We start from the raw sequence: 21,598 nt of genomic DNA on the forward strand, positions 1-21,598 counted from the left end.
AGAGCCTAACTCAACTCCTGGCCCTTATTCAGTGCTCAAGAATCTGTCAAGTTGAATGGAATGTATAGGTGCCCCTATGGGTACTAATAGAACTACAGCTCAAAAAGCCTGGTTCCCAGATTCCACCAACCAAAGACATTTGCTTCTGACTACTGGAGTTCCGTAGGTACTGACAGATAAGATCTCCCAGGCAGCACCCACCTAGACCTCTCCTGCAGACTGGGCTTGCTTTAGAACTAGTCTTATCCAGAATCTAAGAGAGACATGGCTGGAGATCTTACATTCCATTCTTACCCATTCATTCCTAATACAGTGGGGAAGCAAATGTGAAAGTTGACTTAACTAAACTGACAATGTTGTTGACTTTTGTTAAGCAAATACTGTCAAAATCAAATTGAAAGCTGAGTTGTTTTAAATAATTTTCAAAATGCAAACATTTCATCTGAAATACCATTAGCTGAAATGTCTAATTGGACTGAAAGGACCTAATCATATTTTGGGTCATAGAAAGATGGACCCCAATCCTTTTTCAGGTGTCTTCAATCTAAACATAAGCTGAGGTATGCATATTACATTCGGAATGCTTGCTGCACCTATGTTTAGAGGGAGAGCTCGTCATTCCAGATGTAATACATGTGCCCCATTGTCCCTTCCTTCATGTTCTTTTTGGGCCTTCTGAAATGTATGTTTAAAAAACCAAAAACAAGAACAAAAATGAATCACCAGGGAAGAGGTAGAAGCAGTAAGGCAGATGGCTTCTCAGATCTTTTACTTTATGCTTTTGATGCCAATCTTTTATCGCTGTTTCCTTAAGTGGAAGAAGAATTTGGACAAGAAAGAATGAAAGGAGTGAAAATTGAACCCCTTTCTGATGGACCCTATCTTAATCATTTGATAGCCATAGGAAGGTGAAGACCAAAGTTGAATCCCAGTCCATCACCTTGAAATAATCAACAATGGTTTGATTTTTTGGGCCATACATTTGATCTTGGTAAAAAGAGAATGATAAAAAGAGGCCCTCAGTTACTAAACTTGGTATGCAAAAAGTAATAGCAATGCGAACACTTGTTGTCAGAGGCAGCTTCTAACCTGTGCTCATGAGCTTTCGCGAAATCACTTTCTGGCTTCTCTAAATCCACCTTTTAAAAACATTTTTGAAATTCTCTTTACAGGTAAAGATAAGATGAAAGTATCTGAGGATGACTTGAAGAAACTCCCACTAATCAAGTGGTGTATTTTGGAAGCCATTCGTTTAAGAGCCCCTGGTGTCATTACTAGAAAAGTGCTGAAGCCAGTTAAAATTTTGGTGAGCTTTGGTTGGGTTTTAAAAATGAGCACTGGGTATTATATAAGACTAATGAATCACTGAACTCTACCTCTGAAACCAATAATATATGTTAATTAATTGAATTTAAATTTAAAAAATCAAAAAAAGAGGAAAAAAATAATCAACCTTCAAAGGGAAAAAAGTACGTATTTTACTCATATATTATTAGATAATTCCTTAAGTTCCAGGAAACACTAGTGATGCTGGAACAGGTTACTAATAAGAGTTGTGCAGCAGCATCTTATTAATATGGTTATTTATCTGTTGGTGACTATTTTAGCTAAAATATAACCCTTTACTAATCATTCTGGCTATGTGACATCATATCAGAATTAGTATAATCCTATAGAAATCAAGCAGGTGGATTAGTCTGCTGAACCAACTAGTAAGTAATTCTGAGCAACCCCAGGTTGAGGACTTGAGGGTATGAGGAAAGTTCCTTTGGCTAACTGGAAGGTAGTTTCAGGCCACAGATAACAGCTATGGAAACAGCAGGAATGCTGTGGATAATAGCAATTGACCTTAGCAATCAGCAGCTGAGCGAGGGAGAGAAGTCCTTTCTATGAACAAAGCAGGAGCAAATTCTCAAGTGCTCCATGAAAGATGTATGTGGCTGACTTCCAATTCAACAGGGAGAACAAAATATTTTTTTCAGAATGGCTTGATGTAGGGCCTGCATTATCCAGTTAGATCACGTTTAGTCAGCCCTCAACTCTTATTAGCTTTTTTACACACAGTTTGAGAATGCTTGGATTCAAACCAAGAAATATTTTTAGTAGTAGAACACAAGAGACAAAAAATCCAAATTTTATAAAAATTGCAACTTGCTACATCAAAAGGAGACATAGTTTATTTAACAGATCTTACATAAATGATAGCATTTAGTTTTAGTGGGATTTTAACAATTTTTGTTTTTAAATAATCTGTTAAGTACTTTAAAATATGAGTATAAAAAGGGGCACCTGGGTGGCTCAGTCAGTTAGGTGTCCGACTCTTGATTTCAGCTCTAGTCAAGATCTCAGAGTCTTGGGATCAAGCCCCATGTCAGGCTCCTACTCAGAGGGGAGTGTGCTAGAGATTCTTTCTCTCCCTCTCCCCCTGTCCCTCCCCACCCCTTACCTCTGCTCACACACACTCTCTCTCTCATAAATAAATAAATCTTTTAAAAAAATGATGATAAAAGGATATGCTTTGAGGAGATATGGTACAACAACTTGGTGTAATTTAGTAGAGGAATATGTTTATTACTCTGAATAATACTGTAATTTTTGTTGCACTTTTATTAGACTGTATTTATATTCTGGCTAACAGATAATTAGGTGAATTACAGAAGTTATTTATCTGCTGGTAGGTATCTTGATTGTTGTTTTAAGTATACAGATCCTATACATGCTTTGTTACATTTATACCTAAATATTTCAGTTATTTTGGAGCTTTTGTAAATGGTATTTTTAAAATTTTGGTTCTCAATTGTACATTACTTGTTTGTAGAAATGCAATTGATTTTATGTGTACACCTTGTATCTGCAACTTTGCAAAACTCAACGTACTTATTTGGTCCTACAAGCGTTGTTATAGATTCCTTGGGAGTTTCTATGTAGATAATATTTTACTTCTTTTATTTCTTTTTCTTGCCTTATTACGCTGGCTCTAATGTCCAGCACTATGTTGAATAATAGTAGTGACAACAGATATCCTTGCTTTGTTCCTGATCTTAAGAGAAGAGTCTTTCACTATTAAGCTAGATTTTAGCTATAGGTTTTTGGTAGATACTTCTTATCAAGTTGAGGAAATATGTCTCTATTCCTAATTTGTTGAGAATTTTAATTATGAATGGGTGTTGGATTTTGTCCAGTGTTTTTTGGATTTGGGGGGTTTTTTTGCATCAGTAGATATAATCATGCTTTTTCTTTTTAACATGTTGTGATGGATTACATTTATTGATTTTTGAATGTTGAACCAGCATTTCATCCCTGGAATAAATCTCATTTGATCATGTTATATAATTCCTTTTATACATTGTTAAATTTGTTTTACTAGTATTTTCTTAAGGATTTTTTGCATCTCAGTTCATGAGAGATGGTGATCTGTAGTTTTTTCTTTTCTTTTCTTTTCTTTTCTTTTCTTTTCTTTCTGTCTTTCTTCAGTACTGTTTTATCTGGTTTCTATATCATGACAATCTCTTAAAAAATATTTTTTGCTTTTCTTGCACCCTTTCTCATGAACACTAATAGTCTTTATTTCTTTCCCCTCTCTTCCACCCTCTTTCCTTTCTCTCTCTCTTTCTTTCCTTTCTTCTGTCCTTCTTTTGCTTTCTTTATGTGTGTGTGTGTGTGTGTGTGTGTGTGTGTGTGTGTGTGTGAAAGACCATAAAGAGAAAAATCAGCAGTATGTTTTCCCTCTTCTTCTTCCTTAACTCTTTTCTTTTTCTCTCATTTCCTCTTTCTGATCTCAGATTATAAATTTGTTGTGGCCATTAACATCTCATATTTTTTCAAAAGTAATTTTACTTATTCAAGAACTTTACCAAAAGAAACACCCAAACTCAAACACATGCACACACGTATTACACTCCTGTATGTACAACCCGGATGACCCTTTATCTAACACGCTCCTTGTATGACATCAATACAGAAACCTATGTTTCATCATAGTATAAATCTTTGATTTAAACATTTTTATTTTTTTTTTTTAAAGATTTTATTTATTTATTTGACAGAGATAGAGACAGCCAGCGAGAGAGGGAACACAAGCAGGGGGAGTGGGAGAAGAAGAAGCAGGCTCATGGCAGAGGAGCCTGATGTGGGGCTCGATCCCAGAACATCGGGATCACGCCCTGAGCCGAAGGCAGACGCTTAACCGCTGTGCCACCCAGGCCCCCCTGATTTAAACATTTTTAAACATTATTATACTTCTCATGCTTCCGGAGTTTTAATATTTATTTCAATGGCCTTATAATAGGCCACTGAATTGATAGCTTAAATATTTAATTATGTCCTAACTCTTGAGAATTTAGATTGTTTTCCTTTGTGGTTATTTTAATGTGGTAATTATTTGCATCTTTGTGCATAGTAAATTTTTTTAATGATTATTCTTGAAATACGTTTTAGTAGTGGATTATTGGTCCAAGGCAATAAGCACATTCATGATTCACTGCATATAATCCTCTTACACAACCAAACTGTTTTATAATTCCAACATTATGGATTCCCAATAAAAAATTTTAATTAGAAGTAATATATGTCTGAAACGATTAGAGAATTTATAAAAAGATCATAGTCTCTTACCTCTACTTCCTCATCCAGGTGGATCTAGGCTCACTCCAAGCCCTAGTGGTGGCTCTCTTAGTGATCAGGCAACCCAGAGACATGTGCTCAGGATGCCATCTTCCAAAAATGTTCCAGAACTTCCCTTCCTTATTTTTCACAATATCTTTTTAATATTTGTAAAAGGTGCAGCAGTGTCTTCTGTACTTACTATTTCTTTTATAAATAAAATAAATACAACCTTTCCTCTGAGCAGGGGTACACTAATCACTGCGAACTTCTCCCTGCAGAGTTGAGGCTTTAACTTTGAAAATGACAAGTTGCACAGCTTTTTCTTATTATTACATAGATAAATCATGGTAATTATTTTTAAGAAGGAAACCACTAAAAAAAGCTAGAAGAAGAAAATAAAGAGTGCTTGAAATTTTACAAGTGTGATAACCACTAAGAACATTTTGGTATTCTCATAATTTCAGATTTTTTTCCTGTAGTCTATGCATATTTTAAAATTTAGTTGGGACTGTACTGTGCTACTTTTCTCATTATCTGCTTTTGTATGAATAGTAGTTCACAGAAGTTTTCTGTCTCAATAAAAGACATCTATACCACTATAAATTGTAGCATAATAATCGAATATGTGGACATAGGGTCAACTTTTAAATCAGTTCCCTATTCCTAAATGCATACGGCTTCCAGTTGTTTATAAACAGTGCAAAGATGGGTATCTGTGTAGCCAAATTCTGGTAAACATTAGTAATTATTTCCTTAGTATAAATTCATACAAAGTGGCCCTTTTAACCTTCATAAATTTTCTAGAACAGGTGGAATGTCTTTGTTGAATACATGAATGGGTCCCAGGAATTTGGATTATAAAAACATTTCAAATGGGGTCATCTGTGTCAAGGAGTCGCAGAGGCTCATGTTTGTCCCCCTGTTGGACAACTGGTCAACATCTCTTGCTGTGAACGCTGCAGGTGCTCTCCTACTGCTCTTTCCTGATGTTGTCTGAACATGGTCTCATTGTTTATTTTTGATTCTGTACTTACTCCTTTCTATATTTTTGGAACAAATTAAAGTGGACAAATACTATCTACTTTCTTTGACTTATTCTATTTCTTCTTTTTCTTTATTATACGATCTTTCCAAAACTTTTAAACTTCTACCAGTATTCTCTTTTCAAGGTTTTATGCTTTTGGTACATAGTTAATCTGCAAGAATGGCCGGAAAAGAGTAAACAAGGAAGTGTTGGAAAATACAGATAATTAAACACTATTAATTATCTTCTCAAGGCATTAAAACATGTTATAAAGCCACAATTAAAATGGTGTGAAATAAAATCAAATCAAATGGTATATACTGGTGTCAGACTCGGTGTTCAGTATCAGTATAACAGACTGGATAGATAACACAGAAACGAACACTTTTGTACATAAGAATGTAATATAGCATAAATGAATCATTATAAGTCAATGAAGGGGCAAGTGTGGTTTGGGATGACTGGTTAAAAATTGGGTGTTTTTTAACTTTCAGAGTAGCAGTTCTCAAACTTTTTGTTCTCAGCATTGCTTTCTACACTTAGAATTATTGAGAACCCCAAAGAGTTTTATCTATGTGATTATATCTACCCAGACGAACTTCATTAGAAACTAAAGCTGAGAAATTGTCATAATATTTATTGGGTAAATAAAAATAACAAGAAACCTATTACATGCTAAAATAATAGCATGATTTTATGAAACATAACTGTATTTTCCAAAACATAAAAAAAAATGTAGGAGAATAGCATCATTTTAAGTTTTTGCAAATCTGCCTAATGCCTTGCTAATAGAGGACATCTGGATTCCCATAAATATGTCTGGAATCAGTCTGTTGTGATATATTATTTCCGTTCATGGAAATGAAGAAAATTCAGCCTCACACAGACATGTCACTGGAGAAAGAATAGATACTACATAGTCTTTTCAGATATGGCCGTTCTCTCATACCTCACTGAAACTCAACGGTGGGAGTTTCTCTCTCTCTCTCTCTCTCTTTTTTTTAAGATTTTATTTATTTATTTGAGAGAGAGAGTAAACATGAGCAGGGAGAGAGACATAGAGAGAGGGGGAAGCAGACTCCCCACTGAGCAGGAACCCCAAAGTGGAGCTTGATCTCAGGACCCTGAGATCATGACCTGAGCCCAAAGCAGATGCTTAACCAACTGAGCCACCCAGGCACCCCCAACAGTGGGAGTTTCTTAAAAGTTTGTTGCAATCTGAAATATCAGTGAATTTTTTGTACTCAGTTACATGAAAATCCCTTGGTTTGTCCTATACTTTGAATGAGTCTTTTACCCAGGAATGATTTTTGATGTCTCAGAGCCTCTGAAAAGGTCTTGAGAACTCCCGGAAGTTTCTAGACCACCTTTGAGAATCATTATGTTAGAGAGAAAAGGGCTGTCAGAGCTTAGGATTCATCAATGAAGCCCAAAGATGAACAGATTTGAATGTATCACATTAAAATTTAACATGTCTTTTTTAAAAAATATAATCCAAGTTAAAAATAAACCAAAAATTATGAACAGATGTTAATACAAGTACAACACAGGGGTAAATAGTTTTAATATTTAAAGAACGTGCAGATCAATAAGTAAAGCATGGATATCACGTGGATTAATGAGGACAGGACATGAACACAAGAGTTCATGGGAGAAAATAACGTGGAAAACTGGTCAGCAAATACATAGAAATGTGTATAGCAACCAAAAATAACCTATTAAGAATGTCAGATTAGCAGAGAAGAGGGCAATGAAATTGACTTTCATATATTATAGGTAGAAATATATTTAGGCACAAGATTTGAGGGAACAGTTGAGCAAAACATAAACAGCCTTGAAAAATATCCATGCCTTATGTCTTCTGAACATCTGTGTTAAAACATTTTATATGAAAAATGCTTTGTGGAAGAAGATGCTTTTGATGGCATTATTTTTTATAGAAAAAAACCCTAGGGAATGATTAAGTTATTTATGGTTTAATCTACCCAGTAAAAGATTGAGCAAACATTGCAGATAAAACTTCTCAATGTGTCTACAATATAAAGGAAAAAATACTTATGCTATAATATCAGGTGAACAAAGTAAGATTCAAAAATTAACTATTCAGCATGATTAAACCATGTTTAACAAAACACTAAACTTAGATAAAAGTACTGGAGGGAAGTCTAGCCAGTTGATGACTGTTTTTTGATGTTAGCCCTCTGGTGGTTTTCTAGCTTTTTCTATTTTTCTGAATTTTCTAGAATTTTGATAGCATTTTTTATCATGCAAAAGTGTATACTCTTTAAATTTTTTTAAAGATTTTCTTCATTTTGAGAAAGAGCATACATGAGCTGGGGGAGGACCAGAAGGAGAGGGAGAGAGAGGATCTCAAGCCGACTCCATGCTGAGCGTGGAGCCTGTTGTGTGGCTCTGTCTTAGACCCTTTATACCATTCATCAGCCTGGCATTTGCTGCTGTGCCAGGAACTTCTTTCTGGTCTCCTCCGTGTTGCTAATGTTAATTCTGTTACTGAGATTCCATCTGAAGTCTTTCACTAGCCGGTATTGTAGGCTGTGGCAGCCAGCAGTCTCCAAGTTAGAATTATGGGTCAACAGCCACTGAAGGGGTCTATTCGGTATGGAGGGGAAAGGCAGCTGTTGACCTGCCTGGAGCCCTGTCCCAGGGCTGTCCCCAAACCCATCTCCAAACACACATCAGGGCCCTCAGCAGCCGATCTCAGAGTCAGCCATGAGTTCTCTAACCTCAGTTCCAGCAGGGGTAGAAGAAACAGACAGGCCTGGGATCTCACAAGTCTTTTGCTACTTCAAAAATGGTAAGAGGGAACCAGCAAAACCTCTCTCTTCCCAGTTTGAGAGTTCTTTCCAGTGTTCCTGGGACTGCAATTGCAAATCTCAAGCAATATTCAGCCCCCACTGGAGCCAATAGGGCTTCTCTTTGGTTAAAAAATGATGACCCCAGGGTGCTGGGTGGCTCAGTCGGTTAAATGTCTGACTCTTGATTTTTGGCTCAGGTCATGATCTCAGGGTCATAAGTTGGAGCCCTGTGTCAGACTCCACACTGGGCATGGAGCCTGCTTAAGCTTCTCTCTCTCCCTCTGCCCCTCCCCCACCTCTTATTAAAATTTTAAAAAAAGACCCCTCCCCATATGCCACTTCCTGCTACTATAGAAAGACGTATTTTTAATTGTAAGGTGCTCATATTCTAAATGCGTAAGGTAAGTATTTGCAAGTATCTTGAGGACATTTCAAAATTCTACAGTGTTAGATAGATAAGTGGCTTCCAATGATTGGCTCCGGGAATTACTAATGAAATGTCTCTTCCTCAGTAAATTTGACAGCCATCTAGTGGTTACACACCGTGAGAGAGTTCTTTGTCCTGTGGTTCCTGAACATGATGATATAAGGGTGATTTTATGATGTGGTTTTTAGTTCTTAGAATAATTTCCATATCATGAAAACCTACGATAACATAAACGGGGAAGGACAACACAGACTCTCCTGCTTGAGGATACACACTGCTTAGCCTCAGGGCACAGCCACAGGGATCCCAAACACAAAATCAACCAGAGAAACACACAACACTTGCTCTGTCCTATGTCTTCCTAACCAGTTGTCTTCATATTCTTTCTGCCCTAACAGTTGCTTCAGGAGTAAGAAAAAGGGAGAGAGAGAGAGAGGATCTACTGCCTCTTCCCTGACACTATCATGAGTGTCCCCAGAGACAGAACACCCACTGCCCCCGTCCTCGGTGCACTATGGCCAGTGTCCTGTCTCAGATTTTTCTGTTCCACAACCACAACCTGGGGGTCCACTGTGACTCCCATCATCAAAAGCCACTTGCTGCACACCCCAATATCGACCATCAAAAGCTGTATCACAGCAGACATATACTGGTTTCTAAAATGTTCTCATTTATCTCATTTACCTAATATTTTTCCCTGTGTAACCAAATTTATGGGCACATGTAGCGAATCATCAGAATTAGAACGTAGCCATTGCCTAAGTTGGAAAACAGAAATGATCCTTCCAGGAAAGAATGAGATTCTTGGCCATTGATTATAAAATGTATAAAATGTATACAATATTGTTGGAGCATTATTTTTTAATGACCCAAACTCTCCTGAACGCAGATTTTAAAAAATGACTTGAAACTGATTCTTCTACCATAGAATTACACTGTTCCTTCCGGTGACTTGTTGATGTTGTCTCCGTTTTGGCTGCATAGAAATCCAAAATATTTTCCTGAACCTGAATTGTTCAAACCTGTAAGTTATCTCTTTCAATATACATTGTCCTTCGATTTTAATTTTTTTTATGCCAGGAGTATGAATTCGTAGAGTAACTATCGCTATGTCATTAAGCAGCCCTATTCTCTGGTAACTAACAATCAAGTTGACTACAAAGGAAAAATTAGGCTTGTAATATGGACGGTATAACACAAATGAGTTTGTAACGTTTCTGGAATAAGATTCACCAACTTTAAAGTAAATGATCTGAAACCAGCAAAGTACGTTAAAGTCAATACGTCTGGTTCTAGTAGAAGACTTATTTTATACTTATCAGGCAGTTGCTCCTGTTATTGGTTTCCAAGGAGTATAACAAAAGAAAAATAAGGCAAATTAAAACTGCTTCTGTTTCTTGAAATTGGGGAGTTACGGGGCTGAGCAGAATCTTAAGAGTTCATTTAGTCCACTCTCTGCCTTTAGGTAAAAATTTTAAAAAATGGCATCCAGATGTATTCATTCCACATCCCAAGTTCCCTCCACTAAGCAGGGCTGCCAGTAACTTATACCGAATTTATTACCAAGGGCAATTCTGTGATGGAGCCCGAGATCTTATTATAAATAGTCTTCCTTTTCTGAGGTCAATTCTGTGCTTGATTTACGTTACCATTTACATTTACCACTTAACAGAATTCTTTTTAAACCTTTTTATTTATTGGTTCACATTCCAAAAACACAATTGTGTCTGATATTAATAACAGGTTGGAAAAAAATTACCAACAGCCCTGCAACTTTATATGCAAGGATTAGCTGTACAAAGTCATTTTTAGCCTAGAGAAATAAAGTTAAGCTTATTTATATAAGGCTGATTTGGGAAAAAAAATGCTTTCTTCCCACAGGAACGTTGGAAAAAGGCAAATTTAGAGAAGCATGCTTTCTTGGACTGGTTCGTGGCATTTGGAAGCGGGAAGTACCAGTGTCCTGGAAGGTCAGTGAGACAGCTGCACCACATTTATCCAGAAAGTCTAAGAAAGATGATGGCTCCAAGGGGGGAAACTTTGGCTTAACTCCCCTTTTCTTTATTATCAAACTGCAGGGAGATCCAGGGGACCACGTTTTGTTTGGTTGGCTAGTTGTACTGTGCGATGTCTTTGTGGGATCGTCTACAGTGGCTTCTGATGGGAGACCTCATGAGAACAAAATATTATAATTGCTGCTGCATGATGAAAGCAGGGTTATGAAAATGTTTTTTTATAGAATGGATTAGAGTGGGGCATGACTTAGGTTATATAATCATGCTTATATTCCGTGTGAGAGACATGAAGTGGTAAGATCTACCAGATTTGGAAAATAATTAGAAATGGTATCGATCAAGGGGAAGGATTTGTGGAGGATTATGGCTTGAATGTAGGTGGCTGGAAGAGATGGTGGAAATAGAGAAATCAGGAGCAAGAGCAAATTTGGTGGACAAGATGTTAAGTTTTCCTTTGAAAACTATTTAGTCTGAGATGTGGCAGAATATATATCATATTATACATATAACCCATATATATAACCCATATAACCCAAATCTATAGGTTAAATCTGAATGTTGAATAAATGTAACAGTAAATAAAACCTCCATAGTCTAGTTTTTCTATTGTTTCTGCTTTTGAAAGTCCTTAACTTTTCTGTTATTTATTTTAAGTAGACAACCCATGAAACATTGTTTCTAAAGACAGACAAAGCAGCATTTTTCAGGAAGAGAATGACTTCATTTGGACAGTATTCTAGCAAGATGGATCTTTGCACTAGGAATTTAATCCCACAGATCTTTAGTATAATCCTCAGAAAATTGCACCCATTCTAAATTTGTATACTAAGAGCCAATTTATTTTCTCATGTACCAAATACTTAGTGAGTCAGAGAAAATTGCCTTTCAAGTAGCTGACGATCAAAGTTCATCATGAACACATTGTCTTGTGGCCTTGCAGCTGTCACCCCTTGGAGTTCAGGCCACTGAGGCAGTATGAGAACCCGTCTCATTAGTGAACACAGAAGGTTTTGCAGAATTTAGTAAATTAAGTATTCAGTGCTGCTATCAGCTGCCAACCAAAAATCAGAATGGAAGAATATTGTTCCTGCTCTGAAGAATGGGAATTCTGGAAATACGTTTGGAGGAAGAACCCCTCACTAGGCATTTCCCCATAGCTGGGAAGCCCCGGGGTACAGGCAGGCAGGGAACTCCTCCCAGTAATCCTATTACTGGAGAAGTCTGGTAGTTTTGCAGAAGGACAGGAGAAAGCAGCGAGAACTACCAGACTTCTTCAGCAATGGTAGCATGCAGAATGAGGTGTGGCCTTACAGTGGAGGTTCTCCTCTTAAACTATGGATTTAAATAAAGGAATAGGACAGGGGATTTCCAAGGTTGAGTGGGTATCTCTGAGAGTTGATGATCTCAGCACAAAGGAATGTGCTTGCTACACTGCACCTCCCCCCCCCCCCCACCTCCAGCCAACAGCCTTGATTTCCCTTGCTTCCCATCCCTACAAGAGGATGCCTCGTTGGCTGTCTCATTGTGGTCATTGATATGGGTTACATTCCAGTGTAAAGCAATAGCTCTGATCTTTGGCAAGATACCTCCCTTACAAAAGCTTGCTCAGATAAGAAGAGGGTATAGTCAGAGTAAGTCTACCACACTTGAGAAGTGGAAATGAAGCGTGGATTCCTCAGGAGTAGAAACTGCGATCTCCACTTTTTTCTGTGCGTTTGGGTCCTTCATATATCCTGGGGCAGTACTAGGCCACCACGTCATGGGCTTGTCTTGAATTTTTAATGAAAATCACACAGCGATGGGAAAATTCATTCAAACATAGGTCCCCTGATAGTAAATTAGTAGTAGTAGTAGTAGTAATCAGACATCTCTGGAACATCTAATATTAGTATGTTTATTCTTTCATTCAGTAAATATTGAGTGTATGGTCTATGCCAGGATAGGGTTCTAGAAGTTACCTTGGAAAACAAAATAAAGGATGAAGTCCCTTCCCTCAAGGAGGTTATAGTCTAACTCAAGTCACCTCAGGAACCCCTGGGGAAATTCAAAGACACCAAACACTCCTGAGTCACTTATCATGTAGCTGGAGAGATGAGACAGAGCAACATGAAAAACATGAAAAACATGGAAAAGCTCTACTTACCAGCATAAGATGACCCATGAGAAATGCCAGATGCCATACGCACAGAATAACCACTGTAGGAGTTTTGAGGAAGGAGATTAGAAAAGGCTCTATGGACGAGACGGGAATCATCACTACGCAGCACAGAGGAAAGCATACCTTCCCAGGGGGCAGTGATATCAAAGTTTGAGGGGAAGAGGAAAAGAGAGCCCTCAAAGGAATGGCACGGGGTGCAATGTACCTGTATGTTGGGGCTTGTGAAGCTCTGCGTTCCGTTGTTGCTACATGTTTCTTTAAACGATAATACAGTCGTAATGATTGTGCCTTACTCAGTAAAATAGCCTCGCGGTACTTGCAGAAGTACTTGTATACTTAGAAATAGCTGATTGCAGGCGCCTGGGTAGCGCAGTCGTTAAGCGTCTGTCTTCGGCTCAGGGCGTGATCCCGGCGTTCTGGGATCGAGCCCCACATCAGGCTCCTCTGCTATGAGCCTGCATCTTCCTCTCCCACTCCCCCTGCTTGTGTTCCCTCTCTCGCTGGCTGTCTCTGTCAAATAAATAAATAAATAATCTTTTTAAAAAAAAAAGAAAGAAAGAAATAGCTGATTGCTTTTGAGGAGCGAGCACACTCAAATCTCTGTGGATTTCACGAGAAGTTGCAAATTCAATTTACTCTGAGGAATTTGTTACATAAACAAACGCATCCCCTCAACTCTGGTTGTTAAGTAGACTTGAACAAACTGTATTTACTTATCCAATTGTTTCCTAACATGTTCCCTACGCTGTGCACATGTCCTGGAGGGCATATAAAAAAGGGTTAGAAGGGAGGGTGGGAAGGGGTGGATGCGGTTAATTCCAAGGAGTCAGGCTGCCAGACCCCTTTACGAATTTTTAGCCCTGGTTCTCTCTCTTGCTGCTTTCCTGAGGAGCAGTGACTCCCTGAAAGGAGCCCAGAAACCATTGGCAAAACTGCAGTCATTCCTTTCCTAGCCATTTCATTTTGACACTTCATTATGAGGCTAAGATTTAAGTCTGTCAAGAACAGAAGAAGCAATTCAACACTGACTTTTGATACTCGGGCCAAAGTGCTTCTAAAATAAAACATGTTCATTTCTGAGTAGAAAATGTCAGAGAAGACCCTCTTTTCCTGTTGTTTACAAACTAGAGCTCCAGCCCCTCTCTGGAACACGGAATACCTGGACAGGATTTGTATCTGTGGAGAGGAAGAAAGGGCACTCTGGGCTGGGGGTCTTTCATTGGTCTCCCCTCTTTTTTTTCTTTCTTTTTTTTTTTTTTTTTGGTGGGCTTTCTCCCCTCATCCAACTCAGTGACTGCTCTTGAACAAGTTAGATGTCTCCTGATCAGAAAGAGGGTTTAATTCCTAGGAAATGAGGACCGAAGTAAAACTGTATGGTATCACCGTACTGTCTGTGAGCTGTTGTCTCCCCATCATCTAACACCTTCTCTTCCCTTCCTAATAGCCCTCACTTTCATTTGGGCATCCGTGGGATTCTGGGGTGCTGATTCCACCCCCAGCTCCAGAAGAGTGGCGCGCCGTTCCCTAAGCCCATCTGCAAATCCCATCCCTGCCCCACCCCCTTCCCATAGAGATTGGTTTCAGTGTCGGTGTATGTTTTAAGCAATGCAATTAACTACCAAGGTTTCTGTTGAGACTTCTAGGTCAAACATAATCATTCCTTATGGGATGTGAATAAAGAAGCACTTGGCCCCCAGGACTGGTGGCAGCTATTTTGAGACAATAAAAGCAGGCAGTGTGAGGACGCAGTTAGTAATGCAGATGGGGTACAGAAAGCAACGCGTTCTCTTCAATATAGAAACCAGTCTGATGTGAGTTTTCTGTCGCTTGCAACCAAAAGCATCCTAAGTAATATAATTTCCTCAAAAGTGAAAGTGTTCTTTTAAGGTTTATTGAATTCCATGAAATATTGTATTAACACCCTCTAACCATATCCGTGGATGGTTTCTAAATAGCTTGTGCTTTGCAGAGGGGCTGAGTTTCCTTTACAGTGGGTGTATCACAAAACAAAACAAATGTCACGTCTTAAACTTTTTTCTGGAAGGTCTGGAATTTAAACTATACCATGAGATCATTTCTATTTGGTGAGTGCTTAATCACACCGCAGTCAGTACTATTCCTTTGCCCTTTTGCTTGAATAGGAAGCTTCAAACATTGCATCCAACCTTCATGGCTCATAGTTCATAGTTCTGGAGTTTCGCCGCCAGGAGAGGTAGTAGGAAGATTGCCAGCAGCAACTCTGAAAAAAAGGGACCTCGAGAGTGCCTTCCCTCTTTGATGAAACAGAAAACGATGTCTCAAGTCCAGGAAGGACAGAGGTTCTCCCATCCTTTCCTCTTTGTTTTCTTTTCTGCTTTCTCACCTCCTTTTCCCTAGTTCCCGGTCTCTTCTCTCTTCCACAAGCTTTCTTCTTGTCCATCTTGCACACTTACCTTTATCCCTTTCTCCCCTCCCTACTTTATTCCTGGTTTCCCCCCTTATTCAGCGTAAGCATCTGCCTGTTCACGCCACAGATATGTCCTCACCATCATCCCCAGTCAAAAGTGTTTCATGTACAGCTGGGGCAGTCTTTATCACCGTGATTTTTGTACTGAAACTAAAAAGGTTGATAAACTACATCTTTTAACATATTTATTTCCCTTTCTCCTTGTCAACTTCCTCTAGATCAGTGATTCTTAAAGTGTGATCCCCAGACCACCAGTAGTAACACTACCTGGAAACGTGCAAAAAATGCAAATTCTTAGGCTCTTCCCCGGACCTAACAAGTCAGAAACTTGGGGAGTGGGGCGCAGCGATCTGTGTTTTAACAAAGCTTTCCAGGAGATTCTGACGTAGGTGAAAGTGTGACAACCACTGGGCCGGAATACTTCGCCTCCTGCCACCAAACTGATTTCATTCTCCTAAAAGATTTCAAAGGCGGCGAGGTTGTGGGGAAAGTACTTCCCCTTTAAGTTGAGCAGCCATGCTTCCATGAAGGATGCCTGTGAAAGTATGTCTCTCTGCTGCCTTCTCTGAATTCCAGGGCGAGATCATTCTATTTTCATAAGCCGCAGCTGGTAGCAACTAGGAATATACTTCAGAGCCCCTGCTCCTGGCAACCGTGGCAGTTTTCCAGCCCATGCTGGCATTGCCCGCAATGACTTCTAGTAGGAAAAAAAAAAGCATGAGATTTTCTTTTCAAAAGCAAGAGAGGGAGGCAATCTCAAAATCAAGACATTAAACGAAAATCATCCGTTTCCCATAATCTTATCATTCCTTCAGGACCCCCTGTTTCTTTCTGATGGAGCCCTGTTCTAGACACCTGGCCTTTTCGAGTGACCCTCTACTCCTCCCTCTCTTTGGCCTTCCGTGACCACTCCCACCTCCTAAACCAGGTCTTCATGCCCAGACATCAGATGACATGATAGTTTCCTAAGCCTTCTCCCAGGCTCTGTTCTCTCTTCTTTCAACCCATCTTACTCACCACACACAGATTAATTGTCCTCAAATAATCATCTCAGACTGTCACTCTGATTAAGACTCTGGCGCTGCCTATAGGCCAAGTTCAACAGCCTAGAACTTGGGCTCTCCATGATCTGACACTGGTTGTACCTTTCGGAACATGGGGAGGCATCTCCCCAGAGGGTCTATAGCTGCCCCCAGCTACAGTGCCCATTCCTTCGCTTGCTCATGCTCTCCTGCTCTCTGCAGGAATGCCCGCACCCAACATGTCTACTTAGTTACAGCCCGTTTCCTTCCATCAAGGTCTAGCTCAAGTTTGACCTCCTCCAAAGCTACCATCGATTGCTCCAGATGACAGCGCTCTCTCCAGACTCCAAACTTCCGCAGCTCTTTTGTTTCTACCCTTTACTTCATAGTGTCACCCTTTCTCTGTCTCCATGTGCGTTACTAGTGTGAGGTCTGTTTTGTCCAACTCTGGGCTCTCGAGGCCTGTGTGGTGCTCCCTGGACATTTATCTACAAATGGGGAAAACACACAAGTACCAAGTATTTAAGGAATTTTCAATATGTTTATATTTTAATGAGCTTTATTTGTAGATGTGTAATGTTGTCCTTGTAAGTGTAAAAAATAAATCTGTTGTAAATAATATGCCTCATTATTTTCACTGTTTTGACATAGGAGCATTAGGAAAACATTCCTAACATGAATGTAGCTCAGCTTGTTTCTGTAAAAATACAAATTTGTGAAGCCCATTTCCTTTGACATAAAAGGCTTTTAATGTCACGGGGACGTATATGTTAGTCTCTGATATTTTAGGCATCAAACAAAATTCAATAACATGGTAAAGGGCTGGAAAACACTTTTTTTTGCGAGTCTAGAAAAAAATGACTATTTAGTGAATAATTGAGGTAATTTTGCTACAACTATTTGGAGAAAAATATCATTTTAGTGCATATTATTTATTATCTGTATTATTAATTCACCTTACCTTTCCTTTAACTTGGGTATCGATCAAAATGTTTAGAACCGATATGAAATATGTTAACTTTATGCTCTTTTAATAACTAATACTAACTTAATAACTAAACTAACTTAACACTCCAAGTTAAAAGGAGGAAAATACCAGAGCCTTTCTAGAGCACAGTCTGAATGGGTCCAAAGCTCCACTATCATTTTACCTTAAGCGAAGTGCAGCTTTATGATTTTAAAGAACGTCACAGGGACTTGAGTTACTTAAGGAAATGCCTTACAGATTGTCGTGGGAAGCTCTTTTAATGAATTGATAAATATTTTCTCTAATCATTTCTAGTCAAAATATACATAGTCTTTCTCACATGTTTACTCTTAAATAGCTTGTGAACGTCGGTCTTGTTTCTGTTCTTATCTGCGTGATAGAGGAACTACGTGTCGCGGGCCTTCTATGTGTCATAATGCTTAACGAAACGGCCTTTTCACACACGGGTAGGATTTTTCAATAAGCACAGTTTATTCACAAGGTCTGCAGAACGTTCGGGATCAAAGACCCAGCCCTGTCACTCAACCCTCCATGAACAGGGTCGTCCTGCTCTGCCAGCTTCATCTCTCATCACCTCACCTCCTGGAAGGCAGGGCGTGAAGCCCTCACAAGCCCCCCGATGTTCCAGGGCCCCTCGTGAGCCTGTGCCTTGGAACGGGTTGTCCCCCTGGCCCGAGCGCCTTCTTCCCCGGAGCGGCCACCACCCTGCCCTCCAGAGTGTTTACGGTCCTCAGGCTGCTGCAGTGGCTCTGCTCGAAGAACCGGACAGGACGGGTGCCAACGGTCCTCTACGCCAGGGGGCCCCGCTCACAGCCGTGCACCGCTCTCTAGCAGACCACTGTCAGAGAAGGGCTAAAGCCAGAGTGGCAAGAAAATAGGATTTGTTTGGATCGAGTGGAACCTGCAAAACTGTTTTATAATTCTCAAATGCAGAATTAGCCAGAATTTTCCAGTGCTGCCAGGCAAGCATCGAATATTCGGAAGTCGCTGCTTATTCTACTCACCCAAAACGTCAGCTCGGTTATCTGAAAAAGGGATCTCATAGAATTTACTTCCAGGAAGGGAGCTAAGTACTGAGAACTGGTCATTTCAGTAACTGGGAGCTTTGATGTCAAATTTCATATGTTGGTGCTCGTTGCCGCATTTTCCATTTGATACGGGGGCTTGTGCCCTCCGTGAAATACTTCATGGGGTTTTAGAGATACCACTCTCTTTCTCTTATGCTACCCCTTTGGCTACTCCTTCCCAGTCTCCTTTGCTCATCTTTCTCACCTTCCTGACCTCCAAATATTGGAGTGTCCCCGAACTCTCTTGTCAGATTTCTAGTTTGTTTTGTTTCTGTTTTTTTTCTATTTAACTTACTCCTGAAGTGAGCTCTCCTGTCCCATGGCTCTAACTATTCCTCTGAACAATGATGACTCTGTATCTATATCTTGTATGTCTCCAGGCCTGACTGAATCCCTCCTAAACATCAGGCCCATTTACCCAGCGTCCCCTCAGCGTCTACACTGGTTGTCTGGACGGCAGGCTGTGCTTAACAGGTCCCAGACTGGGCTCCAAAAGACAGCTCCTCGGCCTGCCCTTTCTTCATCCTCACTATTACTGAGGTAAATAGCAGCTGTATCCTTGCCTTTCCTCGGGTCAAAAACTCAACCTCAGGTCAACAGTCATTCTTGAGTCTGTGTCGTCCACATCTATAAGGCAAAGCCCATCATCCAGAGAATATCTGGTCTCTCACTCTGGCTCACCACTGCTTCTACCATCCTGGTCCGAGTCGCCCCTTTCTATTGTCTGGAAAACTGTAAAGGCTTCCGAATCAATCTTCTGGGCTCCATCTACAACACCTTATGTTTTCTTCTCGATGTAGCAGTCAGAATCATTCTTTTGAAACTTAAGTCACATTTGGTCAAAACTGTCCAATGGCTTCCCATCTCGCAGAATAAAGTGTAGTCTTCAGCATGCCCCATGGGCTGTCTACTTGCCTGGGGTATTTCTCTGACACCCCCTCCCCCTTTCTTGCTCATCTTTGGCAATACTAGCCTCGTCGCTGTTCCTCATTCTCCTTCCTCTGGATTTGTGCACCTTCTCCTCCCCCTGCATGGAATTCTGTACCCAGATATTCAGATGGCGCATTCTCCTCCTCCATGCCAATGTCTGCTGAAATGCCACCTCCTCAGGGAGACCTTCCTCACCTGAAATATGGTAGCCCACACCGTCACTCCCTTTCCCATTATCTTATTTATTATTTTAGTACTTTTTCTTGTACTTGATATATGCATTCCTCGTTTACTTATTTGCTGCCTACTTACTGTCTCTCTGCTAGAATTTAAGCATTTTTATGAAAGCGTGAGTGGTTTGGTTGTTTACAAAAGTGGCTTTTGTTAACTTCAGCACTTTAAGAGCATAAAGCACAGAAATTCAATGAACATTGAATGGATAAATGAATGGAGATCTCATTTTATTATAAGAACTCAGTATGGAACCTAAGTGACAGTTCACTGTTCCCCTAACAGTCACTCTTTTCCTGGAGGGGTAAGGAGGAAGGGCACGTGACTTACACCCACATCCTTAGTTGTCTCCTCCAAATTTGACCCTTAGTGTTCTGTGATGTTTGCCGCAGTCCCAGCTCCTCATGGTAGACGAGGTGCCATTTCTTTCACACTATCTCTAGCAGAGAGAGGAAAGTGAGGCTCTTCATGCTTCCTGTTATCTTATTATCTCTTTACTCTTCGTAGTACTGCCGCACAGGACCATGTAAGTGCATCACTCTTGACTACATTTTAAAAAATGTTTACAGTTTTGATTCCAGACCATCGCAACGAAGCAATTATTGCAATAAAGTGAGTCAGATGAAATGTTTGGTTTCCCAGTGCATACAAAAGTTATCTTTACGCTGCAGTGTGGTCCGTTAAGTGTGCAATAGCATTATGTCTAAAAAATGCACATACCTGATTTTAAAAATATCTTATTGCTAAAACCGTGCTAACTATAAGCTAAGCTGAACTTTCAGCGAGTAGTAATCACTGATCACAGATCACCATAACGGGTGTAATAATAATGAAAAAGTTTGAAATATTGTGAAAATTACCAAAATATGACTGAGAGACACAAAGTGAGCAAATGCTGTTGGAAAAATGGCAGCGATAGACTTGCTCAATGCAGGGTTGCCACAAACCTTCCGTTTGTAATAGAGGCAGTATCTGTGAAATGCAATAAAATGAGGTATGCCTGTGGTATAGTCAGGGAAATAGAAACATTGTACACAGGGCGCCTGGGTGGCTTAGTCGGTTAAGCATCCAACCTGTGATTTCCACTCGGGTCATGATCTCCTGCATCATGAGATTGAGCCCACATGGGGCTCTGCACTCAGCCGGAGTCCGCTTGAGATTCTCTCTCTCTGCTCCTCTCCCTCCACTCACGCTCTCGCTCTCTCTCTCTCGAGTAAATAAATAAATCTTTTTTTTAATTGTACATAAAATATTTCTTTTACCCGGGCGCCTGGGTGGCTCAGTCAAGTGAGTGTCTGACTCTTGATTTCGGCTCGCGTCGTGATCTCAGGGTTGTGGGATTGATCCCCAAGTTCCCCAAGGACTCGTACCCCCCAAGGGCTCCATGCTCCACACAGAGTCTGCTAAAGATTCTTTCTCTCCCTCTCCTTCTGCCCTCCCACTCAGCTCTCTCTCAAATAAATAAAATCTTTAAAAATATGTATTTCTTTTACCATAGTCCAGGAGAAAATCACTTCACAGGAAGTCCCCTGTCCCTACCATTGTCTCCTGTACACAGGGCTGTGCTTGTCTGTTGCAAAATAGCCACAGAGCAGTCACCCTTCACCCTCCCTTTCACTTCATCCCTTCCCCAAGGACTAGCTTTCATTCCAAGATCCATCACCTTCCTCCACTTGTGCATTTCTCAAAGTCTGAGTGTAAAACTTTGAGATAACACGACTATCCACCATTGTCCTTGGGACTTGAGTTCCTCAAAACAGTCTTTTGCGGGCATGGCACAACATTTCCCCCTCTCTTAAGATATGTTCAAATGTGTATTCTTCAAATTCTCTACTGAATAATTGACTGCCATTTCAACATCTCTCTTTC

General features: G+C 40.0%; 1 protein-coding gene across 4 annotated transcripts in view; it reads left to right on the forward strand.

Moving 5' to 3' along the window:
- The window catches only part of CYP39A1 (cytochrome P450 family 39 subfamily A member 1), a 90,823-nt gene that overhangs the window by 60,818 nt on the left and 8,407 nt on the right, over positions 1-21,598 (forward strand). For 3 of the 4 annotated variants that reach the window (XM_087857054.1, XM_087857053.1, XM_045801728.2), the window contains 3 exons: positions 1,173-1,306; positions 9,801-9,896; positions 10,754-10,842. In XM_087857054.1, coding sequence (XP_087713180.1) covers positions 1,173-1,306; positions 9,801-9,896; positions 10,754-10,842 — 319 coding nt within the window. Of the gene's footprint in view, positions 1-1,172; positions 1,307-9,800; positions 9,897-10,753; positions 10,843-10,950; positions 13,554-21,598 lie in introns of those variants that run through there. The other variant, XM_045801742.2, reaches the window with a different exon arrangement.

The sequence above is a fragment of the Ursus americanus genome, chromosome 29 (assembly GCF_024610735.1).
Source record: "Ursus americanus isolate L20-20 chromosome 29, mUrsAme1.1.p, whole genome shotgun sequence".
In the NCBI taxonomy this organism is placed as follows: domain Eukaryota; kingdom Metazoa; phylum Chordata; class Mammalia; order Carnivora; family Ursidae; genus Ursus; species Ursus americanus.